This window comes from Fusarium proliferatum (genome assembly GCF_900067095.1).
Source record: "Fusarium proliferatum ET1 genome assembly, contig: FPRO_scaffold003, whole genome shotgun sequence".
NCBI classification, from domain to species: Eukaryota; Fungi; Ascomycota; class Sordariomycetes; order Hypocreales; family Nectriaceae; genus Fusarium; species Fusarium proliferatum.
The window spans coordinates 4,182,783-4,209,971 of record NW_022194792.1 but is presented as its reverse complement, the minus strand read 5'-3'; the positions used below and the strand labels follow the sequence as shown (position 1 = coordinate 4,209,971).

The 27,189-nt window shown below is 48.0% G+C and overlaps 12 protein-coding genes across 12 annotated transcripts; 7 read left to right on the top strand and 5 right to left on the bottom strand.

The window, feature by feature from the left end:
* Positions 1-36: 36 nt before the first annotated feature.
* FPRO_05612 (putative L-asparaginase II) lies at positions 37-1,110 on the bottom strand (the record flags this gene model as incomplete). The annotated part of the gene is made up of 1 exon (XM_031229565.1): positions 37-1,110. One exon carries the CDS (start codon positions 1,108-1,110, stop codon positions 37-39), a length of 1,074 nt encoding a protein of 357 aa, XP_031079789.1.
* A 717-nt stretch (positions 1,111-1,827) lies between these two features.
* On the top strand, positions 1,828-3,771 carry FPRO_05613 (uncharacterized protein; the record flags this gene model as incomplete). Its single annotated transcript, XM_031229564.1, has 4 exons — positions 1,828-1,986; positions 2,053-2,362; positions 2,412-3,316; positions 3,385-3,771. 4 exons carry the CDS (start codon positions 1,828-1,830, stop codon positions 3,769-3,771), a joined length of 1,761 nt encoding a protein of 586 aa, XP_031079788.1.
* Positions 3,772-3,850: 79 nt separating this feature from the next.
* On the bottom strand, positions 3,851-4,939 carry FPRO_05614 (uncharacterized protein; the record flags this gene model as incomplete). The annotated part of the gene is made up of 2 exons (XM_031229563.1): positions 3,851-4,280; positions 4,329-4,939. The coding sequence occupies 2 exons, from the start codon at positions 4,937-4,939 to the stop codon at positions 3,851-3,853; spliced, it is 1,041 nt and encodes a 346-aa protein (XP_031079787.1).
* A 498-nt stretch (positions 4,940-5,437) lies between these two features.
* Positions 5,438-8,582, top strand: FPRO_05615 (uncharacterized protein; the record flags this gene model as incomplete). The annotated part of the gene is made up of 5 exons (XM_031229562.1): positions 5,438-7,363; positions 7,427-7,476; positions 7,531-7,669; positions 7,731-8,210; positions 8,271-8,582. The coding sequence occupies 5 exons, from the start codon at positions 5,438-5,440 to the stop codon at positions 8,580-8,582; spliced, it is 2,907 nt and encodes a 968-aa protein (XP_031079786.1).
* A 795-nt stretch (positions 8,583-9,377) lies between these two features.
* Positions 9,378-9,923, top strand: FPRO_05616 (uncharacterized protein; the record flags this gene model as incomplete). The annotated part of the gene is made up of 1 exon (XM_031229560.1): positions 9,378-9,923. The coding sequence occupies one exon, from the start codon at positions 9,378-9,380 to the stop codon at positions 9,921-9,923; it is 546 nt and encodes a 181-aa protein (XP_031079785.1).
* Positions 9,924-11,308: 1,385 nt separating this feature from the next.
* Positions 11,309-12,259, top strand: FPRO_05617 (uncharacterized protein; the record flags this gene model as incomplete). Its single annotated transcript, XM_031229559.1, has 4 exons — positions 11,309-11,625; positions 11,685-11,841; positions 11,899-12,137; positions 12,187-12,259. The coding sequence occupies 4 exons, from the start codon at positions 11,309-11,311 to the stop codon at positions 12,257-12,259; spliced, it is 786 nt and encodes a 261-aa protein (XP_031079784.1).
* A 997-nt stretch (positions 12,260-13,256) lies between these two features.
* Positions 13,257-14,378, top strand: FPRO_05618 (uncharacterized protein; the record flags this gene model as incomplete). Its single annotated transcript, XM_031229558.1, has 1 exon — positions 13,257-14,378. The coding sequence occupies one exon, from the start codon at positions 13,257-13,259 to the stop codon at positions 14,376-14,378; it is 1,122 nt and encodes a 373-aa protein (XP_031079783.1).
* A 665-nt stretch (positions 14,379-15,043) lies between these two features.
* FPRO_05619 (uncharacterized protein) lies at positions 15,044-15,524 on the bottom strand (the record flags this gene model as incomplete). Its single annotated transcript, XM_031229557.1, has 2 exons — positions 15,044-15,212; positions 15,274-15,524. The coding sequence occupies 2 exons, from the start codon at positions 15,522-15,524 to the stop codon at positions 15,044-15,046; spliced, it is 420 nt and encodes a 139-aa protein (XP_031079782.1).
* An 843-nt stretch (positions 15,525-16,367) lies between these two features.
* Positions 16,368-18,947, top strand: FPRO_05620 (uncharacterized protein; the record flags this gene model as incomplete). The annotated part of the gene is made up of 4 exons (XM_031229556.1): positions 16,368-16,672; positions 16,724-17,354; positions 17,407-18,095; positions 18,155-18,947. The coding sequence occupies 4 exons, from the start codon at positions 16,368-16,370 to the stop codon at positions 18,945-18,947; spliced, it is 2,418 nt and encodes an 805-aa protein (XP_031079781.1).
* A 182-nt stretch (positions 18,948-19,129) lies between these two features.
* FPRO_05621 (uncharacterized protein) lies at positions 19,130-20,781 on the bottom strand (the record flags this gene model as incomplete). Its single annotated transcript, XM_031229555.1, has 4 exons — positions 19,130-19,653; positions 19,703-20,165; positions 20,216-20,425; positions 20,476-20,781. 4 exons carry the CDS (start codon positions 20,779-20,781, stop codon positions 19,130-19,132), a joined length of 1,503 nt encoding a protein of 500 aa, XP_031079780.1.
* A 1,680-nt stretch (positions 20,782-22,461) lies between these two features.
* FPRO_05622 (uncharacterized protein) lies at positions 22,462-24,085 on the bottom strand (the record flags this gene model as incomplete). The annotated part of the gene is made up of 3 exons (XM_031229554.1): positions 22,462-23,687; positions 23,734-23,845; positions 23,891-24,085. The coding sequence occupies 3 exons, from the start codon at positions 24,083-24,085 to the stop codon at positions 22,462-22,464; spliced, it is 1,533 nt and encodes a 510-aa protein (XP_031079779.1).
* Positions 24,086-24,751: 666 nt separating this feature from the next.
* On the top strand, positions 24,752-27,151 carry FPRO_05623 (uncharacterized protein; the record flags this gene model as incomplete). The annotated part of the gene is made up of 4 exons (XM_031229553.1): positions 24,752-25,251; positions 25,299-25,417; positions 25,468-25,915; positions 25,966-27,151. 4 exons carry the CDS (start codon positions 24,752-24,754, stop codon positions 27,149-27,151), a joined length of 2,253 nt encoding a protein of 750 aa, XP_031079778.1.
* Between the last annotated feature and the right edge of the window lie 38 nt (positions 27,152-27,189).

Sequence of the window (27,189 nt, the reverse complement as noted above, 5' to 3'; positions counted from 1 at the left end):
TTCATATCTGTAGTATCCTGCTGTCTAGAAAAGTCTTTAGGACAATTGTAGTTTAAAGTCGAAAGAGACAGAGCCTACAACAACATCCATTGTGTTCGTTCTTTTAAAGTGGTGCCACTTTTCCAAAGCTTGCCTTGTGTCTGAAGTCCCGATATTGAGTTGCTCCAATACTTCGACCACTACGGCGTACAAGATATCAAGGCTTCCATCGTCAACCTTGACAGAGATTCCCAACGACCCACGTGCCCCTATACTACGAGTCTGTTCAGATTCACGTATCCCAACTCCGTAGCATCCATCGGCACCTACTTTGCCGATCAATTGCCCCTTGTATACCCGCATTAGGTCTGTACAGAAGCGCCCTTCTCCTGCCACGAATTCCGGATAGCTGGACATCGCACTGAAGATCCGGGCAAGGTTTCTCGTACGCGGGGAAGGGGAATCCTCTTGCTCGGCAGAATCTGCACCAGCGGCAAAGATAGCGAAGGTATGTGCCAAGTAGAAGAGCGGAAATGCGGGAGCTGGAAGATTACAGCCGTCGGTGGCCCATTGAACAAGACTAGGCTCGGGGCAAAGCTCCTCAGCGACCTTTTTAACCCGAACTTGCATTGGGTGGTCTGGACTGTGGTAATCTGCTATACTGGCACCTAGAGCGAGAGCGCCAGCCATCATCCCAGCGTGCTTGCCAGAGCAGTTGTTGTAGACTCCTCCCGTGACGTCCAACCCCTTCTGAGCCCAGTCTCGATTGACAGCAGGGTTCAGGGAAGCATGTCCACCGCAGCGGTAGTCGCTTTCTTGAGCTTTAGCCTTGACCAGCATGCTTCTAGCACGTTCGACGTGAATTGCTTCGGCATTGTGCGATGCACACATCAGGGCAAGGTCGATATCATCAAAACCTGCATCTTGGAAACCGCCGGTCTCGATGACAGCGAGAGCTTGTGCAGGTTTGGCTGACGACCGGGCTAGAGTGACCCTTGCGGGGTTTCCAACAGCATAAAGGATGTTGCCGTGAGAGTCTGTGACTGCGACATGGACGCGGTGGATGTTCTCAATGATGCCGTCTCTATCCGTGATAACGGAGTTGTTCTCAATGGGCTTTGTCTGTGTCATTCTGCCAGACGGTGGCTTTGTGAGCAGTGGATGAATAACTTGGTGAGAAAAGTGAGTAAAGGAAGGTGCTTGATCTTGTGTTGGAAATAAATGAGAAGTATTTGATGATTTATATATCTTGTAAGTGGTTTTGCAGCCTTCGTCGCGATCCCTGTCTTTTTCCATACCCACTATCCGGAGGATGACGGGCAGCCAGCTCTCAAGAGTGACTTGAGCCTTAACTATAATGCGTCAATCCTCATTGTTCTCGCGTTAGGCTACAAGTAGTCACCACCGTCCCGCCGCCATCCTGAGACCATGGGATTGGTCTGATCGTCCCCTCATCATTCTCCGTACCCACAATGAGGCTGACTCATCGTTAATGCTCTTGTCTTCCATATTCCGTACCCACTCAATTTGTCCACGTCCCCAGTAACTGTCAACATGCATCCTATACCTGCGGATACATACAGTAAACATGACATCGACTCAAGAACCACTGACGCGACACGCCTGCGAGCCATGCAGACGCAGAAAGATGAAGTGTGATGCTGAGCGACCTACATGTTCGTATTGCCTACGTCTGTCGCTGCCGTGTTCTTACTTGCCAAGGGCAAAGACCAAATCGTAGTGAGTTAAAAGCATACCACAGTAGTCGCCGTGAGTTGACCCGTAGGTAGTATCAAGTCTAAGAGAGTAAGGGCACATAAGCGAACGGCAGAAGAGCTCGCTCAAACCATGAGACCCAATGAGCATCCGGCTGCGCATGAATCTTCCCCCAATTACCAATCTACATTACCTGTTTCCCTACCACCGCCGGAAGACATCCCTCAGCATGAGCTTGAAAACCGGAAGTTCTCACTTGAAAGGTTGGTATCTTTGCGGTTTCCAGCACCAGTCAGTTGTCAAGTACAGCAGTTGTAACTCACATAGCTAACACAAAGGACGTGCCTCAGACCTCAGCCAACCCAGGACGCCCTTGAACACTTCGTCAAAGTCTATAAAACCAAGATACACCTTCAACCTCTGCCGCTATTCAGCCTAGACAGGCTCGAGGAACGACTACTTGACGGCCCTCGTTTTCTACTCTGGAGCTTTATGGCTCTCACTCTGATGTTATCTACCCATCCCTTCTACGATGGTCAGAGAACAGTTGCAACAGACTTCTACACTCGAAAAGCGGAGGAAGTGGTTAGTAATCTGGCTTCTGAGGGGGATAAATCACCAGAAGTCACGCAATCCCTTTGCCTTATCGCCTTGAAGCATCTGAACAGTAAGTAACGTGTCTTCAACTCAAGTTCAAGAGCTCATCGGGATTTCAGATCAACAACTCGCACGAGCCTGGATGACTACTGGTACTGCTGCGCGACTAGAAGCCTTACGAGTCCTCACGTTTGACAGCATCCCTTCTTCAACAGATGACTTGGTATCTCGAGCTCACTGGAGTGTATTCATGCTAGAACGACTTTTTGTTCCTACGTTGTCAGATGCTTTTGGGCCCGGAGTTCCCGAATTTCCCATTAGCCCTCCAAAGCCCCTTGCACCTCAATTAACACTCTCTACTGCCACAGCAGAACGCTTCCAGTCAGAAAAAGAACAACCCAGAACGATACTGAGCAGTGATCCCGGTATCATTGGCGTTCACTTGCGTCTTGTGTCGATTTGGGGAAAGCTTCGGTCTTACCTACATACTCTACGGCGAGGTGTCACTGAAAAGCCTTGGTCGCCAGACTCAACGCATACAATACTTAATATCGAGCTAATAGAGCACGAGGCTCTAATCGATCCAAGCTATTTTCTCTCCAGGGCTCTTCTGCCAAGCCGCACTGCAGCAGAAATATCTTCACATCGCGAATACTGGGATCCATTCATGGCTAGCCAAATAATCTGGCATGCCATCCACGCCGTGATAAATCACCCCTTCGTCCACTTGTTCTTGCTCAGATCCTCCAGGGATATTCCGCCATCATGTCTGTTCCTTCAACAAAGGATTGATATGGCGCTATTTCACACTGGATCCTTATTTCGGATTCTTCAGTCGTTCATGGATCTAATGAACATAGTTGATCCGATGGTGGCAGACTTTGTAGCTGCAGCTGCGACAGTGTCGTGGTTCTTTCAGTTCTCGGCGGATCCCAAAATCTCGCGACGAGCTCGTGAAGAATTAGATAAATGTGACGCGTTTCTCAGCTATGTCGCTGAAACTTGGCCTCACGTCAATCAGAAGGTACGCTGCTAATCACACCAAGATACCTGGCATTCAGATCTCAGATGAGTGCTCACATATGGGTTTAGGTCGAGACGTTGAGGAAGCTGGAGGCACTGGCCAACGAAAACCGGCGACAGCACTCAGACGAAGGCACAAATATCAGATTCCAATCCGCCTGGCTTTGGGATCTTTTGAACCCCAAGATTCTGTCCACTGAGATGGGCTCCTCACACTCAGGACCAGGGACTGGTGGTGCCTCTGAGAAAGATCCAGATTCTGAGATGTATCTCAAAAGCCATTTTGTCATGCCTTTACACGAAGACCAGGCCTCTGGTCAGATAAGAGAGCCAATGGCATCCAGTCCAGATGGTATGGATTCTTTGTTTACTATGCCTGGGGATCTGGATTTGTTCAATATCGAGTTGCTGTCGCACGAGTTTTTCGAAAATGGACTGTGGGATCAAGGTTACTGAGAGGAAATGATTCATTTACGTTCTGGGCCTACCACCCGTATCGTAAACCAGTTCTCCTCTGTGTACTCCGGATATTAGTCTACGGATGATATGCTTTGTAAACTTGGATCGAAGCAAGAATACACTGTATCAGTCCAAATACAGCGGTCAGTCCCAACACAACTATCGCAACCCAAAAGTTATGCCATTGCACTCCATTCCGTCGGTCATACCACCACTGAGAGAAAGAATCTGGTGTCGAATGGTCAAACTCTTCCTTGAGTATTACTAATCGATCTTTCCAGAAACAAAAGTTGGAGAGATATCTGCTCTCTCCGCTGGGAGTCCCGCACCAAGCTAGCTGTGGATCTATCACACGGCTAGAGTGCGTGCAGAGTCTATCAAGCCAAACTTGCTTCTTTCGGTTGGATCGTAATGCTGCCCAGTGGTCAGATTGCGGAAATAGTATTGCTAGTGTTCTGAGGGTTTCTTCCGCTAGGTCTTGAGGCAGAGTAGCTTGTGCGTTTATGCTTTTGAAAGTTAGATGAAATGCCCGTAGATACAGACAGGATACTGACCTATGTCTCTGGGCCTCAAGGAATGCGACGTGGTGAAAGACATACATTTGCGTATTGTTATTGGTAAGACGTAAGTGATCGGCGAGGTTGTCGGTGAACTCAATCTTAATACCAGCCACGTTCTCGAGACTCCAAGCGGATAAGTCTGGTGTCACTGCAATTCCAGTGCAGGTCGGATGACTTGATATGGGGAAGACTTTTTCAGTTAGACTGTCTAGAGAATCTTTGTCCCATAGCGGTAGAGGCTGGGGACCGGTTTGATGCATGAACCCGGAAGCTCTCTCTAAGCTGCCCACTTCTGTCATCAGGATAAGTCGAGCCACAAGATTTAAAGCATCCTGACAAGCGTCAACATCGTTATTCCCAGATAATTTGCATATGTAAGAAATGGCTTGGTCCTGTTCTTTATGCCTTCGAACCTGCTCTGTCACCTTTCCGAGTGATGACATGTCGTAAGGGTAGACTGCCGACGAACTCAATTCACTGAACAGCTTTTGCTGGCGTTCGACGTATGCATTGTATGCCCTGAAGTCGAGTGTCGACGCCCTGTCTCCATTAAATAAGTGAATGGAGGGGGGCAAAGTGCCGAGAAGCGTCCAGACTAAAGGCATGGCAGATGTAGTTATTAACTGGGAAGAATCTTTCTTTTTCATTTGTTTGGTGAACACAGTGAACAGTACCCTAGGTCAGACCGTTGGGTTCGATTCGAAGCCAGTATCAAAATTGCACTGCCAACCCTGTCTGCCTTGCCGCATATCATGCATATGTGGCTTTGTAATTGTCACCCAATGGCTATACAAATCACAATGTGGCGTCTTCAGCGCTGCACCATTGGGCAAGATCTTGAACTTTCATGCACATTAATGATGCCCGACAGGCTTGGGCACGAATTGCCACTGCAATCGGGCGCACTCCTGTGAGTAGAGACTAGCCAATTACTGAATCTTCTATTGTCAATTTCCGAGCCTTCTGTTTCCTCCAATTTGCAAACCTTGATATCCCGTCTGTTGCATCTAGGCGCGTGTCAGTTCGTCCATGTCTTTTGATTCTCTACCATTGATGTTATCCTAGTTCTCGTCTGGGACAAATCCGGCTCTAAATGTTAAGTTATGGACTATTCGAGCATTATTTCCAAGCCTAAGTCATTCTTTGGTAAGCAAAAGGTCTGGATGGCTCGTGGCGAGGACCTTGCAATATTCAACACGTATCGATCCAATATCCAGAACCTTCTTAGACATTCCTGTATTCCAGAGTCCAGTCACAACCTTTGGATTGGCCTTTACCGAGTTGGAACTACGGAGGACGAAGCTAGAACATTTGTTGTGGTGTCGTGCAGCGATCGCAGGATCCGGAAGCTTACCCGCGATATCCTAAGCAGCTACCCCATCTTCCAACCAGGTGAAGCACTCGGCAGGTTCAAAGTTATCAGCAAAGCGACACTCCCAGAGACAGCTTGCGAGCCTCAACAGACCATGCAGGATAACGGCGACACACCGTTTGAAACGAGATTACTGGGTGAGGGCGACTACAAGAAACCTAAGACGACAATTCGCATCTACCCATCTAGCACAGGCGACAATTATCTTTGTCGCCAAGTTCAAGCATTCCAGAAATCTGAAGGTGGAGACCTAGACTTAAGGTGTCAAACAGCCACGGCGGGACCCTTGCTTTGGCTCGATGGCGTTACTTACCAGCTTACTGTCGCACACGTTGTCGACTTCAAGAAAAAGGAAATTGATGACGACCCCGAAAGTCCTGATGATGATGTTCGCGACTGGGACGAAGAAGATGACGATGACAGTGTCAGCGAGTGTTCTTTGGATGAAGCTGTTGCTTCCTGGAACATCTCCGCGCGGTACAACACAACTCCAAGGGCTTCCAACAATGAGAGCACCGACGACGATATGTCCGATTCCATATCCAGTGGATCAGGCCAAGAAGATACTATCCAACAAGACGAGGGCAATATCGCCGCCAGAGTCAAACAAACACCCATCAATAAAGAACCCACGGGCATACCAGTCCAGCTCCATTCTCCACCAGCCATGGCTCTCTCAGAACAGCCAGTCCTTGAAAATTTCATTGTCGAAGAGCATTCCTTGCCTCGGAATCGCCTTTCAATTACAAGCTGCCCAATCTCCTCGGAAATGGACTATCTTCTTATTCCTACAAGGTGTGATCTCCAGAAGCAGGCCGCATACGGTGCAGAGACAGTTCAAATATCTGATGCCTTTGACGTACAAGAGAGGATCGATACTCGCCCTATTATCATCGCCACAGCAGCACTCGGGTATATCGACGGCCTGGTGTTCCCAGCCGCGTCATTCCTGCGGTCTCCGGGTTCAAAGGATTTTCAAACATTATTTTGCATCCAGTCAAGCGAGACTTTGCCCAGAGGTTCTTCGGGCTCCGCTGTGTTTGATAAGGGGTCTGGCCTTCTCGCCGGGCATATTGTGCTCGGATGTCCTGGCAAGAATATCTGGTACATGGTTCCTATTTTGAAGGTGTTGAAAGACCTCGAGGTCCATCTTTGCCTGAAAGCCAATTGTCAAATACAGATTGAGCCGACTGCAACGAAGAAATGGGGGGATTCCTTTGAGACAATAGGAGACACCCAATGTAGGATCCCTAGATTCCTGCCCGATATCTTTATGTTAAATTCCCCCGATGATCATCAGAAAGTGGTCTCAGAACTAAGCAAGAATAATCAACCTGTGTCAAGCACCTTTATGGGGTTTCAGACCGTAATGCCAGCCGGCCTGAATCAATGGAAAAGTCAGTTTAGCCATCAGGGCAGTTCACCGACAAGCGATAGACTGTTCCTTGACACTTTCAGAGACTTAAGGGATACCTTTTTAGAGCCTATGATTTGTATGCTTCCTGGAGGGCCTCATGACGAACGTCGGAGGACGATAGGGAAGTACAAAAGAAACGTGCCGCAGCCTCAAGCATGGATGTTAGAAATATTCGAACCTTTCATAAAAGGGAAAGAGGCGCTTGATGGACCTGGGCTCTTAGAACTACTAAGGCGAAAGGTATGAATTAGGCTACAAGACGACAAGTACCTCTATAGCTGTCAGCTAACATAACCTCACTAGAACCTGTTGCACGCCAGACCCGATAGTCAAACCTATACACCTCAGTGTCTGTAAGTCTCATTAAAGCTACGTGGCTATTGGTATCAAGACTAATTGAGACATAGCTACATCAAAAACATTGATCCCAGCACAGCAATGGCACTTTACAAGGCTACATCTTGGCGACCAATGAAGGGATGTCGGGAACTCTTCTCGGCCAACGCCTCCAGCGAACCAAGTCCGGTAATAGATATTTTACAAGACGTAAGTGATAAATAATTATCTTTTAAAGGGAAGCTCAAGGTATAACATGATGCACTCATAGGTTTGGCATGGGACCGCTTGCTTCAATATTACAGTCAATTTGCCATTTTTGTTCATCACAACTCAGAATGAGTTATTCAAGAGATCCACTGCTGGAGGCTCTGATGTCCGAACTCGCTTTGACCTTTCCTTCCTTCAGATACCGTCGCAGTCTTGCGATACACATGACGAAGCCATAACTTTCCAGACAGAGAAGAGCTATCTGCTCCTGGCTACGTGGTCCACTATAGTGATCGGCACAAGTGAAAGATATTGGACATCGGTGTGCCTGGATGATCGCTTTGGCGAGCAACTAACCGCCGATGATGGTTTGGAGGATCTAAAAATACCACTTGGCACACTTGAAAGCCAAGCAGCAAATTCCAAGAGAACTATGTCGCCGAGAGCATATGCTCTCAAAGTATTGGCAATACAATTAGAGAAGGTTGCTATATACCACCAGCAAATCATATCAGCTCTGAAATTCAACTTCAACATATTTGTAAGGTTCCGCCATATTCCACAACTCTATGGCAGCTGTGTAGCTGACTTTCCTTCCCAGGAGGAAAAGGTAAATGGTCCAAATGCCAATGGGCTCCACCACCACGACGCATGGAGAAGCCAGTTCCGCCACTGTGCCTCACAAGTCTCGCACATCAACTCAAAGCTTGTAACGACAGTTGAAAGCTTTCTGCTCAAGGAACTACAGGCCTCTCCAGGTGATACATCGGGTCATCCTCTATGGGAAGGTTTCCGTCAAGAGCCTGGTGCAGTTGAGTCATCACAGCGGATTCAAAACTCCCTTAATATGCTTCGCAATACACAGAGTCAACTTCTTAGCATGAATGCTAGAATAGATGTAAGGCCGACCTAATCGACTCCCCATACACCTGCGCACTGCTCAAGACTAATTTGGAGATATAGAAAGCCGGACACTCACATAACTCCACCGAAGTTAGTAGAGTTCATCAACTATCTCTAGCAGCGTCTGGAAGTGTAGATACCCCGCTAATCTGAAGGAATGAACTAAAGACTTTAGATTGTGGGAACGGTTGCTCTTCTTTTCCATGTCTTTGGGGGCTAGCTGCCGTACATCATTCCATGAATTTCTTACTATGTAAATTATATGAATTCTTTAGAACCCTCGATTACGCTCTTTTTCCACTGTTATCAGGTGGTATTCTTTCAAGTAACTTTCTCCAAGGTCCTCCGCTTGATTTTAAATGAACACAGACTTCTATGGCCCTCCATGCAGCTGTCCTTTACGACAAGCAAAATATTGTTGAGCAGCTGCTTCGGCTTGGTGCCAACGTCAATCCCGAAGGTGAATTTCACAACACAGCTCTTCTTGGACGCTTATCATCAACCGCGAGATTCTCAATTCTCCGTTTGCCTCAATCAATACTTCCGCGTGAACCGGGGGCAACTCATCAGCAAACTTGAATTTTTATGTATATTAGTAGTGAAAAGTATCTACGTTCCGCCGCTGTAGAGATCTCTGGACCCCAGTCACGGTCGTCAGTTTAAGTTTTGTAATCCCAAGATACACTTTACCAGCATGAGTCATCAGGGCAGTCTGAAGTCTATCAAATACGGCCAGTCTGCCTTTTGAATCTCCCCATCATGCTCCCTGATACCGCCATCACACAGTTTTAACGCTGGAAAAGACATGTCGCCAAAACAACCATCTTCAGATGAGCATTATAATGCACCATGTGAAACCCGACATGGTGTCGAAGCGATTATAGACACAACTGTGGAGCTTTTACCCCACGAGATCCTGCATCACCTCCGCGGTTTCCTGGAACAAAACCATCGATTAGCTATACACACTCAGCATTACAACTCGTTCGACGTAAAGGAGATTCGAGACCTTGACAAGAATCAGGCCTTGAGATTCAGGAACAAGACAGTTCTCATTTACGTCCTCAAGGGTGGTGGTATCGGAGGACTATGGGAGCTGGTTCTACACAACTATCTCTATCGGCGATGGTTTCAACCCTATCTCTCGGATATCGATCATGGCGAATGTATTGCTATGGTAATGAAGCCCATTGATCGGCCTCGAACATCCAATGATGATGATGCCGTCAGTCATGTTCTAGACGTGCACTCCACGATCAACCGTCGGCTTGACTCGATCGAACACGAAACACCGCCATTTTATACCACTCGTCCCCTTTTCAGGGCTTTCTTCATAGCCATACCAGGTTAGAATTGGGGTGGCTGCGCTGCTCTAGAGAATATCGCGTCTTTGAAAGTCCTAATTGTCCTCACTGGAGAGACAAAAGGACTCAGCGCACCGATTTCTTTAGCCTCTATCGCAGACAAATCTAAAGCTAGGACTTTGAATGGTCTGGAAGCCGTTGAAACCAACCTCGAGACAGCCGTCGACTTTGTAATGTAACTGGAACATCGGGAAGAAGATGTTTTCGGTCTTCAACCTGATCCAGTGGCTGCATCGAGAGGCATATGCCCCTTTACTCAGGAGCCGTTACACGAGTGGGTGCAGCATAGGGCTGGGAGACTGGGATGGAAAGGTGGAAAGATTGTTGGGCCAAGTTCGCGGTGGGTGGACATGAATATGTACATAGCTTGGACTGGGTTTGGAGCGCAGGTTGATGCGGTCATGATGAATAACCAGGAGAGGGTCATGTGGAACTGACATCGACGGAATTGTAGGTGTGATAAGGAATGGGTGTTTGTTGATGAAGATACATCTCAGGATAAAAGCAGAGTCAGTAGGGAGTAGTAGACATACAGATAAATCCAAAGATTTAAAGAATCAAACCTCTTATAACCGAAGAGTTCTGGCAGCTCTATCTATCAGCAATAGAAAAGCGCCAGCCTAAGACCTGGTTATAGCGAAAGATAGCACAAACCATTCAAACTTGTTAGAGGTCCACCAAACGAGGTAAAAATGCTTGACAGAGGTCTCTGAGAGAAGGCATCGGCGAGCGGCGGGCCGCGGCGCTTTTAGCAGGATTTTGCCGAGTACTACGGGGGTTACTTCCTCAACTAGTTAGCTCAGATTTGAAGCGCTGCCAAATCGATTACACAACTACACCATAGAAGGAAGCCCAATTCAAGGAATAAATATAGATCGTACAAGCGCGAGAAGAGTATACAGGACAGGGCCTTTTTCTTAATTTTTAAGAGATTTATTTTATTTTTGTTAAGATTAAAACTTCGACTCTCCTTAAATCATGACCTCGATGTTTGCGTTACGTACTAAAAAACTGCATTGGCGACATCATCGTCTTCCTAGCTGGGACTTTCTATAGAGATGCATACACTTGGCGATGGCGATATGCTTGGCAATCCGATTAAGCTCAGAAACACAAATAGTGAGCAGATTGCAGCTAATTTCGAACATCAGCCTGGCCTTCTATTGGCCGAGACATCAAAAACTAAGACGTAATTTTTTTCTTTACTCCGGAGGTCCACTGCATCCACTGCCTGCACTAAGAGAAACAAGCTTCGGCGGGATCCCCTTTCTTCTCACTTTAATTTTTATTTTTACTGCTGTCTCTGGATCTCTCTCTTGATTTCTTACGATCAAAATCTTATTGTCGTCGCCTGAGAAAACAGCGAAAAAAAATGACGACGGCACGCATTGAAGTGGACCGATCGAGTGGAGACAAAGATGCAGCTTTCTGGTCCGCACAAGAGGATGGCTCTGAGACGAAGCCTTACGGTAACGTAGCCACAGCCCAACAAGAAGCTGCTCGACAAAAAGATATTGAGTTTCGCCAGAAGTTTGGTGACGCTGGTCCCCTTGGTCTCTCTGGGTTTGCCTTCGCGACGTTTTTAACAGCCTTGGTCAATCTCAATGTTCACGGCGTGACTATTCCCAATATTGTCATTGGACCAGCTCTGGCTTATGGAGGCCTGGCTCAATTACTTTCTGGCATGTGGTGAGTAGTTGTTTATTTCAAACTGCATGTTCGCAAGTGGATTCTCATACTGCGATTAGGGACATCGCCAATGGCAATACAGTCAGCGCCACTATTGCCTGCTCGTATGGCTGTTTCTGGATCTCCTTTGCCATTAGCATGATCCCCAGTTTCAACGTCAGGGATGCGTATCCCAGTCTTGCCGACTACAACCACGCCAACGGACTATTTCTCATGGTAGGTCGCTACTATACACTTCTACTCTGAGAGTAATCCAACATTCACATTCTGTAGGGATTCTTCATCTTCTCAGTGGCCATTACACTGTGCTCTATGAAGTCAAATGTCTTTTCTCTGACGCTTTGCCTTCTTGTGAATTGCACCTGGCTATTCCTCGGGGTGGCTAACCTCTGGACTGAAGAGTCGGGAGCTCCTAATAACGTGCTTCTCAAGTGCGGCGGCGTTACTGGCTTGCTGGTTTCTTTCACAGCGTGGTATCTTATGTATGAAGGTTTGGCAAATAGACAGAATAGGTAAGTATACCCATGAGTATGTGAGGATTGTACTGACACGTCGGGTTAGCTTTGTTTTGCCACCGAATCCTGATCTTCCGTGGAATCCAAGCCGAAGATCCCATGGTTCTCACATAAATTAGTGGTTGATTCCAAGATTAGCAAATAGAATAGCAATCATTTCAGTGTTTACGGCAAGGCCCTGGCCACGCCCGGAATTGTGCTCCCTTGTGCAGTAAGCGGTAGTGAGAGATGGGCTGAATTTTCAAGGTCATAATCACCGACTTCGGCGATTCTGCCGGTATACTACTGACCTGTACGTCGAAAAGGCTCCAAAGATACACATGGCAGGGCCCTATTTCGATTAGTCCTCAAGCCACGAATCTTAACAGCAATTTATAGTAGTCCAGATCAAGTGCCAGTCTCTGCAGCAATCATCAATAGAAATAACTAACAGGTCTTAAAACACGGAAAGATTGTGAAATAAATACCAAGATGCTTGACAGGGGTCTCGATCTGTGTTGATCCCGTGAAGCATCAGTGCCTGAATCTGATAAGATGACTCGGAAGTGGAGTTCACTCTGTATAAGAATCCTAGGAGAGAAAATATATAATCTCTAATTAAAGTAATATAAATGCCTAAGTAAATCTAGTATATCCTATCCTGACTTTAGAGTAGATTATTTTAACATTCGAGCTCAACATCAAAACAGCAAGGTAGGTCAGCAACAGAACAACTGTCGATTACCCTGTAAAGTGAGATCTCAATGAGAAGGAATGGTAGCTGATAAGCTGATCTTCGATCTTGCACTCTGATTGGCTTAACTATGCTACTTGAGTGGGCCAGCGTCGGATCTCGAGCCAATAGATAAGGTTCGATTAGTGGTGTACCGGCTGAGTCTTATCCCAAAGCGGAAAGCAGCGCGTTGAGGCTCGGATTCGCATTGATCTGGCGGGAATAGTATCAGAATTCGTAGAAATAAGCATAGACTCAAGAACTCGACTTTGCTGACATTCGTCATTGACTATGGAACTTATAGTATAAAAGACTCCCGAGAGCCAGAAAATGGTCCGAGTAAGAAACAGTAAATCTCTCCGTTCAATTATATCTTGATCCAACTTCAGTCATTTTTTTCGACAATGGAACTGTCCAACAAAGCCGCCTACCTTCTCAGCCCTAACAGTCCCCTGATTGAGGTCAAATCTGCACCTGTTCCACAACCTGGACCAAATGAACTACTTATCAGAACAGAAGCTGTTGCTATCAACCCAGTCGATGCTGTCAAACAGTCCATGGGCAACATGATGTTTGAGTGGCTGACATATCCTCTCATTCTCGGTTACGATGTGGTCGGCAAAGTTGTCAAAGCTGGTACCGACGTTACTCAATTCAAAGCGGGTGATAGGATCGTGGGGCTGGCAGCTGGTATGGATAAGCGCGGACGAAGACCTGATGAAGGCGCTTTCCAACAGCTTGTCGTCATCAGAGAGCATTTGGCTGTAAAAGTCCCTGCTGGTATGAAGAGCGCTGATGCGAGCGTCTTGCCTCTTACTGCTGTCACCGCTGCGTGTACGCTCTTCCAAAAGGATCAACTCGCGCTTCGAATGCCTCAGACCAAGGGCCATCGCAAACCCACTGGTGAGACAGTCCTGATTTGGGGAGCTGGCACGAGTGTTGGGAAGAATGCAGTACAACTTGCTGTGGCGGCTGGCTACGATGTTGTTGCTACGGCATCACCCAAGAATTGGGATACTATTCGCGGGCTCGGCGCATCTTCAGTATTCGACTATCGGAGTTCATCGGCCATAGACGATGTAGTGGCAAGTCTGAAGGACAGAAAGTGTGCAGGTGCTGTAGCCATCGGGCAAGGATCCCTGGCAAAATGCGTCGACATCATCAAAACAATACCTGGCGCTGAGAAGAAAGTTGCCCAAGTCAGCCTTGATATGCCAGCCTCGCCACCAACAAGCAAGCTATCCATGGTTCCTTTCGTCGCAAAGTATCTCTGGCTGTCTTCAACAAACAGACTGAAGGTCCTGAGCAGCGGAGTGCAAAGCAAGTTCGTTTTTGGGACGGACATTATGGAGTGGGATGTCGGGGGAAAGATTGCCTCCTTCCTAAGTGAAGCACTAGAGTTTGGGGAGTATGCTCTGCCTTCAGAAGCTCACACTGTAGGCTCTGGTCTGGAAAGCATTTCTGAGGCCCTGAAGGAGGTGCGAAATGAGACGTCTGGAAAGAAAATTGTAGTTGTATTAGAATAAAGCAACTCTGTCTTTTATATATTTGCTATTTCAGAGAATCTTGAGTATAATGTTTTAAAAGAAAATCAAAACCTATATATATTCACTTGGCTTATTGTGTTTAACAAAAGTTTTACGGAAACGTTATACACCTTGAGGAGGCCAGTATCGACGGCCTCACTGTCTAATTCTCCGAGTCCAATGACAATGCCTTGAAAAGGGGTCGCCCTAGCGAAGTATCACAAAGATTGAATAGTAGATCAGCACGTAGATACAGATCCCTAGGCACTCGGGGATACTGATATTTCAATTGCGCCTACGTCTGGGATTAGCGGTCAATCCTACGCTTACTCCAGCTCATCAGAGGGCCAGGGGGGCGGCTCTCCGGGAACTTGTTTCGGCCAAGGGCCCGGAGCCTCGTCACTAAGTCTGACGCCTTCAATCTCATCAACTATGATAGCCTGTTCGACGAGTTTTCCCGGTCTGATGGTAGATCAACGTTACGCGTTCCCTGCTAGCAGATTAGGGATTTTGGATTTATCGGGAAATCCTCGGCTCAGATCAACCAGACTCTGCATATCTGAACTTAACTGGGAATTCAACTTAACCGAGGTAAAGTCTCAGAAACCTTATTTAATTGCGCACTTTCATGCGAATTAGCTGGCCGTCACAAGATTTCCACAAGCTTACAAGGCCCGCAATATGAATGTGGCCAGCGTGATTGCTCCAGCAGCGGCCGAGCCAAGAATACCAGCTGTAGTGCTCTCAACTTCTCCCCGACTGAACCCATAAACCACCGCGCAAATATCCAGTGAATCAGCCAAGAGACCAACCAACAGCGCCCGTCGAATGCTCCTGAGTACGATGTCAGTATCGAGTGTTCTCAGAGACACGTCCATTGAGAGGTCTAGCTTACTTTATGCCTCCATCCTTCGCCTCCTTGTCCTCAGCTGTCAACAAGAGTCCGCCATTAATGACCTCTCGGTGTCCCATCATGCGCACAAGAAGTTTGTAGGGCTCCGAAACATGGTACCCGTGGGATGCGCAGGTGAGCTGTGGTGCGAAGAAACTGGCGGCCCCAATTCCAATGCGAACAATTGCGAGAGCCTTGGTACAGGTTAAGAGAATTGGGGGCAAAGGTAAGTGACTGTTAACTTGAGAAGCCATTCCGAGTGTGTTGGTTCGTCGAAAAGTGATGCTGATGATTTTGTAAAATGTGGAAAATAAACAATTAAGTCAGTCTGTGCGCAACAACAAAACTGATTTTCTTTCACTTTTAGAGATTGTGTTCAATAAGCAAACCGACCAGATAAGCAAGCCACCTTGAGATTTATAATAACATTTATTAAGTACTATAAAAGCTTATATTAAAGGTTGAATTACTATACTATTATTTATTAGTTAACTCTATAGCCTATAGCTTAACCTTATAGATAGTAGTTAACTATATATTTTATCTACTCTAGGGTGGCATGCTTAAGCTTTTAAGTATCAGACACGAGAAACATCTATCTGACTGCTTCTTATCCATGGACTTTCCATGGGGTCTATAGGGAAACAATTTTCAAACTTTAGGACCGGAACCTTGCGAGGGAAGGTAATTGGCTGGGATCATCAGTTGGGGGCCCTTGCGTACGTTATATGGATCTCCATACGCGTCACTCGGCAGTTGGGATTTGGTGATTATGATATATATAGACCCTGTGGATCTGCCGAGGCTAAATGGTGAGTTTCAATGGGATGGAGCCATGATCTGCACTGCACCGCACTGACATTACAGTCGTTTCGGTAGAGTAATTGACCACGCAGTACGGAGTACCCTTTATTATGCTCGACATTCATTTGCCAAGATCACCCGAGAGTCCGACGACCGGGATTCGGCTTTCAGAAGCATCCGTGGTAGTATTGGGGACAATCTTGCAGCAGTCGGAAAAAATATAAAGATTCAAAGCGGACTGCGAGACTGGTACCAACGCAACTCTATCGTCTAATTTTATCTCGATCTACAGTATGAAACGAACACCGGAGCGGACAGTGATAATTGCTGGAGGAGGTATATCTGGCCTCTCTCTCGCCAACATGTTAGAGAAGGCCGGCATACGCTACGTTTTGCTGGAGTCTCACGACGAAATCGCACCTCAGGTCGGCGCAAGTATTGGTCTTCAACCAAGCGGACTTCGAATCCTTGATCAGCTTGGTTGCGCCGATGATCTCATGTCATTGGTCGACATCCCACTAAACAATACATACATACGATACCCCGATGGTTCACTGATAAGGCATCATAGCAATGTCCAAGGTCATTTGATTGAGAGGTAAGTCAGAGAAAGAGTGCCAGTAAGAATTCTAATCTTTACATTCAACAGACACGGCTATCCCACTATATTTATTGACAGACAGATGCTGATGCAGGTTCTGTACGATAAGCTCGAATCAAAAACCTCAGTACATGCTGGTCAGAAAGTTGTTTCAGTTCTGGAGCTAGACAACGGCATCCAAGTTACGACAGATAAAGGCAAGGTTTTCCAAGGAGACATTCTAGTCGGAGCCGATGGGATCTACAGCACGGTCCGCAAGGAAATGTGGCGCATTGCGTCGCCTGAATACTTTCCTGCTGACGAGTGGTCAAGAGTGCCGTGCTATTACAAGTGCATCTTTGGCATCTCTCGCCCCATTAAGGAGCTTACGCAAGGCAGTCACTACATCTACAACGAAAATTTCTCTTATCTAGTTTTGGTCGGGCCTGGGGGGAAGTTCTACTGGTTCCTGTTTGCCAAACTGCCGGCTCCTCTGTACGGCCGTGATATTCCGAGGTATACCAAGGTCGACGAAGAGAAGTTGGCTCTACAACATGCATTCGATCAGATCACTCCCGAAGTTACCTTCGGTCAACTATATGGAGCTAGAACGAGCTCTACCCTAACACCACTACATGAGTATGTATTCGAAAAGTGGCACTATAACCGCATCATTACCATCGGCGATGCAGCTCACAAGGTATCAGGTTTTTTCCACTATTTGTCCCCTGTTGCTAATCTTTACCATATAGTTTGAGCCATTGACTGGTCAAGGCGGTAACTGTGCTATTGACACTGCAGCGTCTCTTGTGAACCACCTCACTTCAGAAGAGTGCACGGACTGGAGCAATGCACAAATCGAAGCTGCCTTTTCCGCCGTCCAAGACAAACGTTTGCAGAGGGTCCAATGGCTCGTGGACGACGCCCACAAGATCCAGCAAATGCAGGCTATGGCAACACCATTCCTAGCGACCATCGGTCCAATCTTGGCTCGTCTATCAAGCACGCAAACTGTACTTGAACTAGGTGCACGCAAAGTCATTGGTGCAACGCGAATAAATAGCATTGCTGTACCTCAACGACAACATACGGTGGCTTTCAATGATGAGCTACCTTCTCAGCCTCTTCCTTGGAGCTGGCTTCCTATTGGCCTAGGAGCAATTAGCCAGGCAGCGATATTCCGACTCGCGACACAAATTCTTGGACCATTGGAGATTCCTACTACTTTCGGCGGCGAGCCTATGGTGAAGCATTACACAGAGCTTATAACCTTGGATAAGATCTTGTCACACTTGGTTGCTGTTTTTGGAGTTCCTCTTGCTTCGGGTAACGTGGCGGCAAACCTGCAGTGGATTTCTTTCACGCCGCTGTTGCTGTCAACTACCCTTGACTGGACTTTGGAGAGCTACCGAGTTGGGTCAAAAGGTCTCCTGTCTTCCTTGTAAGTCATGCATCAACGACAAGTATTGACAATCAGGAGCTGACCGGAGTGTGATTTAGTTCGTCGATCTTCAGCACCATTTACCAATTGAAGGCGGTCGGACGTATCGCACCTCTATATCACTTGATTGCAGTATGCGAGAGTATTTTCGGGGGATCTGTGGCTCCCATAACGGACCGTCATATCGACAAGGAAGTGGTGGAAGCTTTCGTGCCCGGCATCACCCTTGGATACATCGTTCCCACTGCGCTGATGCTCTGGCCCTTTAAGAACAAGGCAACTTGGCAGAAGTTTACTGCACTTTGGCAGCCATTTCCCGTTTACGTTGGTCTTATGACTGCTGGTCTATCGACCTTGGTGCGCGGACAGAAGGTCAGAGACACGTTTCAATACAAACCCTTGAAAGAGAGCCAAGGCCCCAGGAAGCGAAAGGCCGAAACTCACTCCCTATTGAGATCTGTATACATGGTCGGAACCGCAGCTACAGCACTTGTCCATATATACACTCTCTACCGCACAGCATCGAGTCCAAGCCTCAGCTTTTCTGGTGTTTTCGGCAGTATCAGATACATAGTGTCTGGTGCATCCCCATCTGATCCATCAGACAGGATCCATGTGTTCTTACAGCGCGACATGTTCTTGAATGCTCTTTCTGTTCTTGCCAATAGTTTCTATCGGACTCTTACTCTACGACGCTTAGGCTACATCACTAATAAGGAAGCTTTGACGGCTTCTTTAGCAGCATTAGTCGCGCAACCAGTGCTTGGACCGGCTGCAACTCACATTGCGTTTCTTGGGTGGAGAGAGGAGATTTTTATGAAAATCGGGAGACGGATTGGCGATTGCAATTAAAGAGAGAGGCTTTTCTACATGTAGAATTTTTCTTTGTCACTTTGAATTATGGTTTTGAGCTTTCCAGCAGGGGCTAATTGTTCATTGTTTCTTCATCATGCAATGTGATGATAGGCTGTGATTCATTCCAATCGTATGTATCTACTTATCCAAGTGCTAATAATCTCATCGTTTCGTATTGATCAAGTAGTGAAGGGGTTGAAGTCAACGCCAAGACGGTCAGCTTCAGCCTTCAACTTCTTGTTCTTCCTGGTCAAGTGCCACTTGATGATAGACGCAAGAGTAATACCAAGACTGGCAAATACGATCTGCAAGATCATGGCCATGGTATATCGAGGTTGATCTCTATCGGGAAAGAAGTAAGGAGAGATGACATTGCCAAGATGGCCAAAGATGTTGACAATGGCACCACCAGCGGCACGCTTCTCGGGAGTCTGACCAAGGGTTGAGACAGCCCATGTGTATTGTAGGGTGTTTGCAGAGAAGCAACCAGCTGCATAGAGGAAGGTCATAGCATATCGAACAGCCGCATTGCCAGTGGCGACGGTAACGATGAAACCAATGACGGAGAAGGAGAGGGGAATGATGATGTGAAGACCTCGGTCCTTTCTGCGATCAGAGTCCCATGACACATAGAAAGTGCAGAGAGTTCCAAAGACGTAAGGAGGTGCAGTCATCAGTAGAGCGGTGACACTCTTGCCGAAGCCTGTTCATCGTTAGTTACTTCCAAGTGATAATTAGAGGATGCAACATACCAAGACCTCTGACAATGGTGGGGAAGAAGTTGTTGAAGCCATATGACGAAGTGATAAAGATGTTCATGAACAAGAACATGTAAAGCTTGAGATCGGTAACAGCAAGCTTGAGTCCATGCATGACGGTCGACTTTTCAGAGAACTCAACCCTGTCGTCGAGAATTCGCGCAGCAGCAAGCTTTCGCATATCCTCAGTCATGTATCGCGTAGCACCACCGGTAGGAGAGTCGGGGTAGTTGGGCAGGACAAAGAAGGCAGTGATGGCGAAGAAACCACTGGCAGCACCTTCGATGATGAAGAGCCACTTCCAGCCAGCGAGACCCATGGGGCCATCAAGACCGGCAAAGACACCGGCGGCGATGAGGCCTGAGAAGGCTTGGGCGAGGACTAGACCGGAGTATAGGAGGGCAACGCGGAGGGCAAATTCTCGACGGGTGTACCAGCAGGACATGAGGAAGACGGCCTTGGAGATGTTAGTGGGTGATTGGGAGTGTTGGATGGGAGGGGACGTACACCGGGGAAGAGAGGGGCTTCGACGATACCAAGGACGAACTGGACGCCCCAGAGACCACCAGCGCTGGTGCAAAGAACGGTCAATGCTGAGATGGCAGACCAGATGAATGCAGCGACAGGCAAAAAGATGGAAGGTCGGACACGAGTGATCAACATGTTGGACGGCAGCTGAGCAAGCATGTATCCCACAGTCAAAACCGCAACAGCAGTCTATCAAGTTAGCACCACTCATCTAAGATCACCACTCTCGTATGACATACCTGATAATCTCCCTCTCCCAGGTTGAGATCCTCATTGAACGTGTTCAAACGCGCCTGCGCAATGTTGGTTCTGTTCAGGTAATTGAACATGTACAAGATCCAAAGCTGAGGCAGCATCCACATGTCCAGCTTTCTCACAATCCTCTTCTCCAGCTCCGCCGTGTTGGGCATGCCCAGACGCGCAACATGGTTGATGTCTGCAAACGCATCCGTCGCCTTCTCCTGCGCGATGGAGGGCGCGTCGTTGAGGTTTGAGCCAATCTCCTTGTGCTCATCCCCACCAACAGTTGGTTTCTCGTCAGACATGATGAAAAGACTACTTCAACAAATATCACACTGGAGGAAGAAGGAGGAGGACAGAGAGAAAAGTCTGTCTACCGAGCACCGAAACTTTGCTGAGACCGCCCTGTTTTTATACCCAGCGTGAAACTTCCTGATCCCAAGTCAAACTCCACAGAAATGAAAAAACAGGGTGCTGCATCAAGACTGCGGGGAAGCGATGACGGGGGATATCATTTTCTCGTAGTAGAAGGTGCTAAGAGGCTTGGCTTGTGTAAACTCTCACAGCCAAGAGAAAGCCAAGGGAAAAGCTAAGTTGGTAACGGTTATACTGTGGGGTGAGGGTGATGTTACTGTCGGCGGAAGACAGGGTCAAATTTGGAGTAATTCTCGCGTAAGGAGGCTGAAAACGCGGCGGGAATAGTCATGACGGACGTACGGTATTACAGCCTTAACTCCTCACGCTGACTCGTAGAGACAATGAGTGTTCTGAGATACTCCCCCAAATTGGTACGTTGAGGATGGCATGACTTGTTTCTCAGCTCCTCTTGGCGAGTGATTTTCCCTCCCTTCCCCAGGTCTTGGTCGGCGACCACTTCAACTGCCGATTTTCTCACCCAGCCAAGACTCATCTGGGGGTTTCTGGTCTGTAAGCGAAATCCCCTCACTCCACTATCAGTCGTTCCGCCAACCCTCCATTTGCTGCAATGACCAGCCTCGCAATTGGGGTTCAGAAATGCCTCTTTTGTTCTTGGCGGCCCACGGGGAAAACCCGGGATGCGTGGGAGAAGCTTTTGAGAGACATAGGATTGGGGGTCTTGGCTGTAGCCTAGAGAGGAGTCTCATGAATCAGATTCCTTGCTGGAGTAACAGCGCGTGGGGTAGAACTCCACATAACTCGGGGTATCTGAGGTTATTTTTGCTTGCTTAATGCTTAAATCTCGGTGAAGATGGAATAGGCGAAGGAATGCCAAGGTGAAGTCTCGGTGAAATAATAAGACCCGAGGATTGACGATTGAGACGTGTCATGTAACAATAATCCTCCTCGAGTTTAACTACGCGGGTTCTTTATCCAATGTTATGCTGTCCCATATTTCTCCAAGGCGCTTAACACCAGGGATCTTCTCCCCGCAACTGACTCTGTGGTTTTATGCGCGGGACCACCACCGATGGATGCATAATAATGGCAACACATTCGTTGGTTAAGGAAATACGCTCAGATGGGGAGATCCACGGTTATCGTAGACGGCACATCAAATTATTCTTGGCTTTGCTCTTGGCTACATAAAAGAGAAGGAAAAAATCGGAGCCGCAAATGGCCAAGATATTTTGTGTTTGTTCTAGAATAGGGTAACCTTGTTGTGATGCATGGTTGAGTGGCGGGGAGACGGGGAGATCCACTTATACACGGAGACAAGTCCGAGTCTACAAGACCATAAGATGGGGTAATTTCGTGGGTAAAAGTATTTAAGTAACGAGTTCCCCGACAAAGTCTTGAGTGTGGCAGTCTCCTCACTGTTGGTTCTTGAACCACTCAATTCGGAAGAGTCATGCATACAATTACATCACACGATAATCCATCATTTGCAGTAGCAAGCACAGATGATCACTTAAACCCTTCGTCAAAACATTAATTCTCTTGAACTACTTTGGAATGCCGATCCCCCAGCTTTTCAGACGATCCCTTCCCCAGACTCTTCGTCATCCCTAATAAGTATTCTTGGTAGCCAAGCCCCAGAAGTACGCCACCCACGCGCCAAGGATAAGCACAATGACGGCAGAAAAGTTGATAACACCCAACTTCTTATGCTTCTCCGCGTGACCCTCACTCTCAAACTCCTGCTTCTTAGCGTTGATAACGTGCCCGTTCTCAACTCTCTTCTTACGACTCCACTGAAGCTGTCCAATGAAGTCTGTCGCGAAACCCAGAGCAATCATGATAGCTGCGACGACGACGGAGCCAGCTGCTAGTGTCACGTAGAGAATAGTAACGTTATCGTAGTTGTTCTCATCGCGGTCTTGGAGAACACCTGCGATGAGACTCACGATTATGGTCATGCTGTTGTTGATGGCGATTTTGATGGCGTAGCCTGATCCGAAGACTTCCTGATACCACATGCTTGTGCGGATGCTATCGATAATGACTGTAGGGCCGAAGGAGCTGGCGACAGCGAAAATGCCGAAGCTAGCAGCTGTGCCGGAAACTGTAGGTCCCCACGCCACAAGACACATGGACAGGAGCATACCTAGTCCACAGACAAGCATGATTGTAAGGCGCTGTCCGAGCATGTCGACAAAGATGCCGACTAGGGGAACAAAGAAGAAGCCGAGGTACTGCGACATGGAAGAGTACCAGCCTGCCTTAACAGCCGAGATCTTGAACCGCTGCTCCGCAAGCTCAGTGCTGTTCGTAGAGAACACATTGGCCGTCGACGTCTGAAATAGCGAGAACAAGCAGACCAGCCAAAACGACCAAGGCAGGGTAAGCATCTTTCCAATCTCAAACTTCTTGTTATTCTCCGTCAACTTCTCCCCCGTCGCAGGATCCCTCGTGCCCGCATATCTCTTCTCACACCAGCGCGTAAACCACCAAAAGAACAACGTCGCCACGTTTGTGAACAAGTTCATGAACACAGCCATCCAGTACGCCCAGCTGAAGTTGCCGAGATTGTCAGCGATGACATTCGCGGTGGCTTTTCCGACAAAGGAGCCGATCTTGCCGATGCCTAGCTCGAAGGCGAGTGTAGATGCGAAACCGGAGGAGGGCGGGAACCAGGAGGAGAAGATCTTGTATTGGGCGACTTGGGTCGCGACGTCGCCGAGGGCTTGGATGACGATGCCGCCGATCATGAATTTGTAGGAGCGCACTTGGGTTGCGGCTGCGACGAGGATGGCGCCGATGGAGAAGACGGCGTTGCCCCAGAGCATGGTGCCTTACTATGTTAGATAAGATGTATAGTGAGGGATGAGTTTACATACTAGCTCCACCATATCGGTCTGTGAGAATACCACTGACGAGAATAAGAGCAGTCTTGATAAAGTTCTCGCTTGTATCAAGAACAGCATACTGGGTATTCGTGATGTGAAGTTCCTGTCTAGGTTAGTCAAGTTCTTCATTGAGAGAGGGTAGACCTACCTTCTTGAGGGTACTCTTCAAAGCACCAGTGACGCCACTGCTCCAATGGCCTCCAAAGCCAATCATACTAACGATGACGACAGATAAGATCTTCATGCTCAAAGGCACAGGCTTCTTGCCATGGTCATCGCTCCCACTGTCTGATTGGTCAGACACGGGAGTGATGGTCTCTGTCTTGAGCTCTTTAGCCTCCATGATGCTCTGTGAATGACAGACTGATGACGACAGGAGATGAGATGAGATGAGATGGAAAAGATTATCAGATAAAACAGCAACGGCTGTCAGGTCTTTATCAGATCAATCTCAGTGGGGTCATCCTCCGATGTTTATGTTTTCTCAACAAGGTTTTTCTTTCTCACGTTCGAAGCTAGGGAAGTGTTAGCGGCCCACTTGGCGTGTCACCCACGCGAGCTGAGTCTGGACCCTCGCACTGTCCGATGTCATGTACGAACTATTGAACGTTAAAAAACTCTTCTAGAACGCTTCTAAAAAGGAGTTGTTTATAATAGCGGGCGCATCCCCGGAAATAGCTTGCCATTTTACCACCAAAATCTCACGTTCATGACTCTTTCCAAGCCATTCTCTTCTTAAAAAGCACACGAGTTCGTATAGTCTGATAACGCGTTCCCCGGGAGCTCAAAGCCCCCTAAATTTACCGTCTCCTCGGTACATGGGTGCAAATCCCTGCCGTAAGGAGCTAGATCCCCCGAAACCGCCTGACGTCGGAGCGAGAAGAGTTTATCACAGTGAGACACCAAGACCCGCAAAACTCTTCCCCTTCTCCCACTTCTCACTGTGAAAAAACATCAAGATCATCGCTTTGCAGCTGATCTGATTGATAACGCTTCTGGGTCCCTGAAAATGGCCTGTTTATGCGGGTGCATCAATCAACTGATTGATAACTTTGATCCGAAAACGGCCGCCGGTCTCGCGTCAGGCCTGAATAAGCACCTCGAGGCCATCCGAAGCATCCTCGCTAGGAATAAATCCCTCGCCAAGGAGGTGCGCTACCAGATCATCCCGAGCAACCAGCGCACAGCAAAGATCCTATCGCTGCATTCTATCGATCTTGTCAAGATTGAGAGGCTGCATAGCGTGTTTAAAGATGACGTCAAGGGTTTCTGGGTAGCTTCTGGTGATGCGTTACACCAGGAGCTACGGCGGCGCATTTCGTGTATTACGATATTTCTGAGATCGAAAGTGGATGATAATGCGTGGGCGTCGCATGATGTCGCGAATCTTATCCAGGGCCGCACGTTGTCCGAGTTGCGATATGCGGGCAGCAAGTACATCAAGATCGCCCGACGCCTGGGAGGGATTGGGTCGATCCTCTGGCTGCCGCTAGAAATACCGGCCTCGACGTAAGTTTTTAGACTCTCAACCAATCGGCTGAGCTGACGAGATCAAGATATGAGCGTTACCTAAACATGGATGACGCCGAGGCCTTTGATCACATTAAGAACCTAGGCTCCGACGCGCCGGACCTGAACCTTTTCGTGCAGCGCCTCATCACGGCTCAACTTGACGGTCGGTAAACTTATGTCCACGCGAAGAGGTCCGTGCTAACGACGTGCTAGACTCCTCGCTTGTTTTGTCGCATCGAAATCTACTGCTAGAGTATGGAGACTGCATATCGCCCGCTGAGCAGGGTCTTCTTCTGCTGCATGCTCTTGGCGGAAATGACATTCCGCTCGATCTGTTGAAATGCGCCAAGATTCCTATGAGGCGATGGACCAATGAAGGAGAGATACAGAGCATAACGGCCTCCGATTTCGGGTTCAGCGCTGAAATAATCGGGTTGCTGTCTAGCGATGAGCGTCTCGCGGAATTGGGTCAACGGCCGGAAATTGTTCAGCAGGCGTTGGAAGATGGCACGATTATCTGGTCTTTATCGCCCGAGGCACAGAAAGAGCTCTCTCATCGATTGACACCGCAGACAGCGGAAGATTGGGCGACGACGGCGCTCAAGTTGCTATGCTTTGCATGTCCTCCTTGCTATGAAGGCAAAGTCAATTGGTACGCCCAGTACGATCCCCTCCAAACCTAGCTTACCGTTGCCTAACAATAAACAATAGGGCACTGCCGTTGAAAAAAGCGATATGGAACCTCCTCGACAAGGCGACAAACCAGAAACGACTCCCCTCGTCACTCCGAGCATGCGTCATCGAAGCTCTCCTCTTCTTCTGCGAGCGCGACCTCTTCACAATCCGCTATGCAGCCGTGGAACGAGCAAAGTCCCTTCTTCGCAAAAACATGCCATTTTACTACCAAGCATCAGTGACCCTCTTCGACAGCATAATTTCGCGCATAGATGGGAATTTTGAGCGGTCAGAAGCTCTGATCGTTGACTTTTTGGCGGCGGATCATGAAGGAAACACACGATCTGATAACGCCCTACGAGGAAGATTGCACATTTCTAATATTGAGAACAAGATACATCGGTATGAACCAGCAGTTGCATCGACGATATATAACTGGGAGGGAATCCATCCGCTTTCGACGTTTGAGATTGAAGTTACGAGAAGGCTTCAAGGCGTGGCGGCCAAGTTCTTCCATTCAATTGGAGACTTCAAGACGACGAGGGCGTCTTTGGAACAGCATCTATGGCTCAACTCCACAATGCCGATAAGGCCGAATACCCGATTACTTATTGTCACGAGACTAGCTGAGATCCACTGCGAGCTGCACGAGTACGAAAAAGCCCTCGAGATCATCCAAGTTGAGCTCGATGGCATGACTGCACGCAAAGGCCGCCCATTCCGAAGATTATCCATGGCTAGGGCAGAAGGTTACATTGGCCTCGGCCGCTTAGACGACGCAACGACTGTTCTCCAAGAGCTCATCAGCGTTGAACCGCCTGAACTCGATGACTTGAATGATCAAGTCCTTCGTGTCCGTCGTCTAATCCTCTCAGCGCGGATTCACCACCAAGGCAACAAGTTCCCCGAAGCACTACAGCACTGGCAAATCACGGGCCAAATGATAGATAGTCTATCGATCTTCAAGTCACGGCATGGATGGACACTCGCTATTGTTCATTTATCCATGGCGCATGCTCATATCGCCCTTGGTAATGAGGAACTTGCACGGCAGGCGTGGAATGCAGGTGTTGACGTTGCGATGAGGGAGAGGTTTGAGTATGTGTTTCCTGTCCTGGCGACGACGTGGCTGCATAAGATTGTGGGGGAGATCCACGAGGTCAAGGGATGGCCTTTGAGGGTGATGTTGCCTGGAGGGAAGTCGGATCTGACGTGGCTGTAGGAAGACGTGATGTTTTTTATGATTCATGTATATAATTC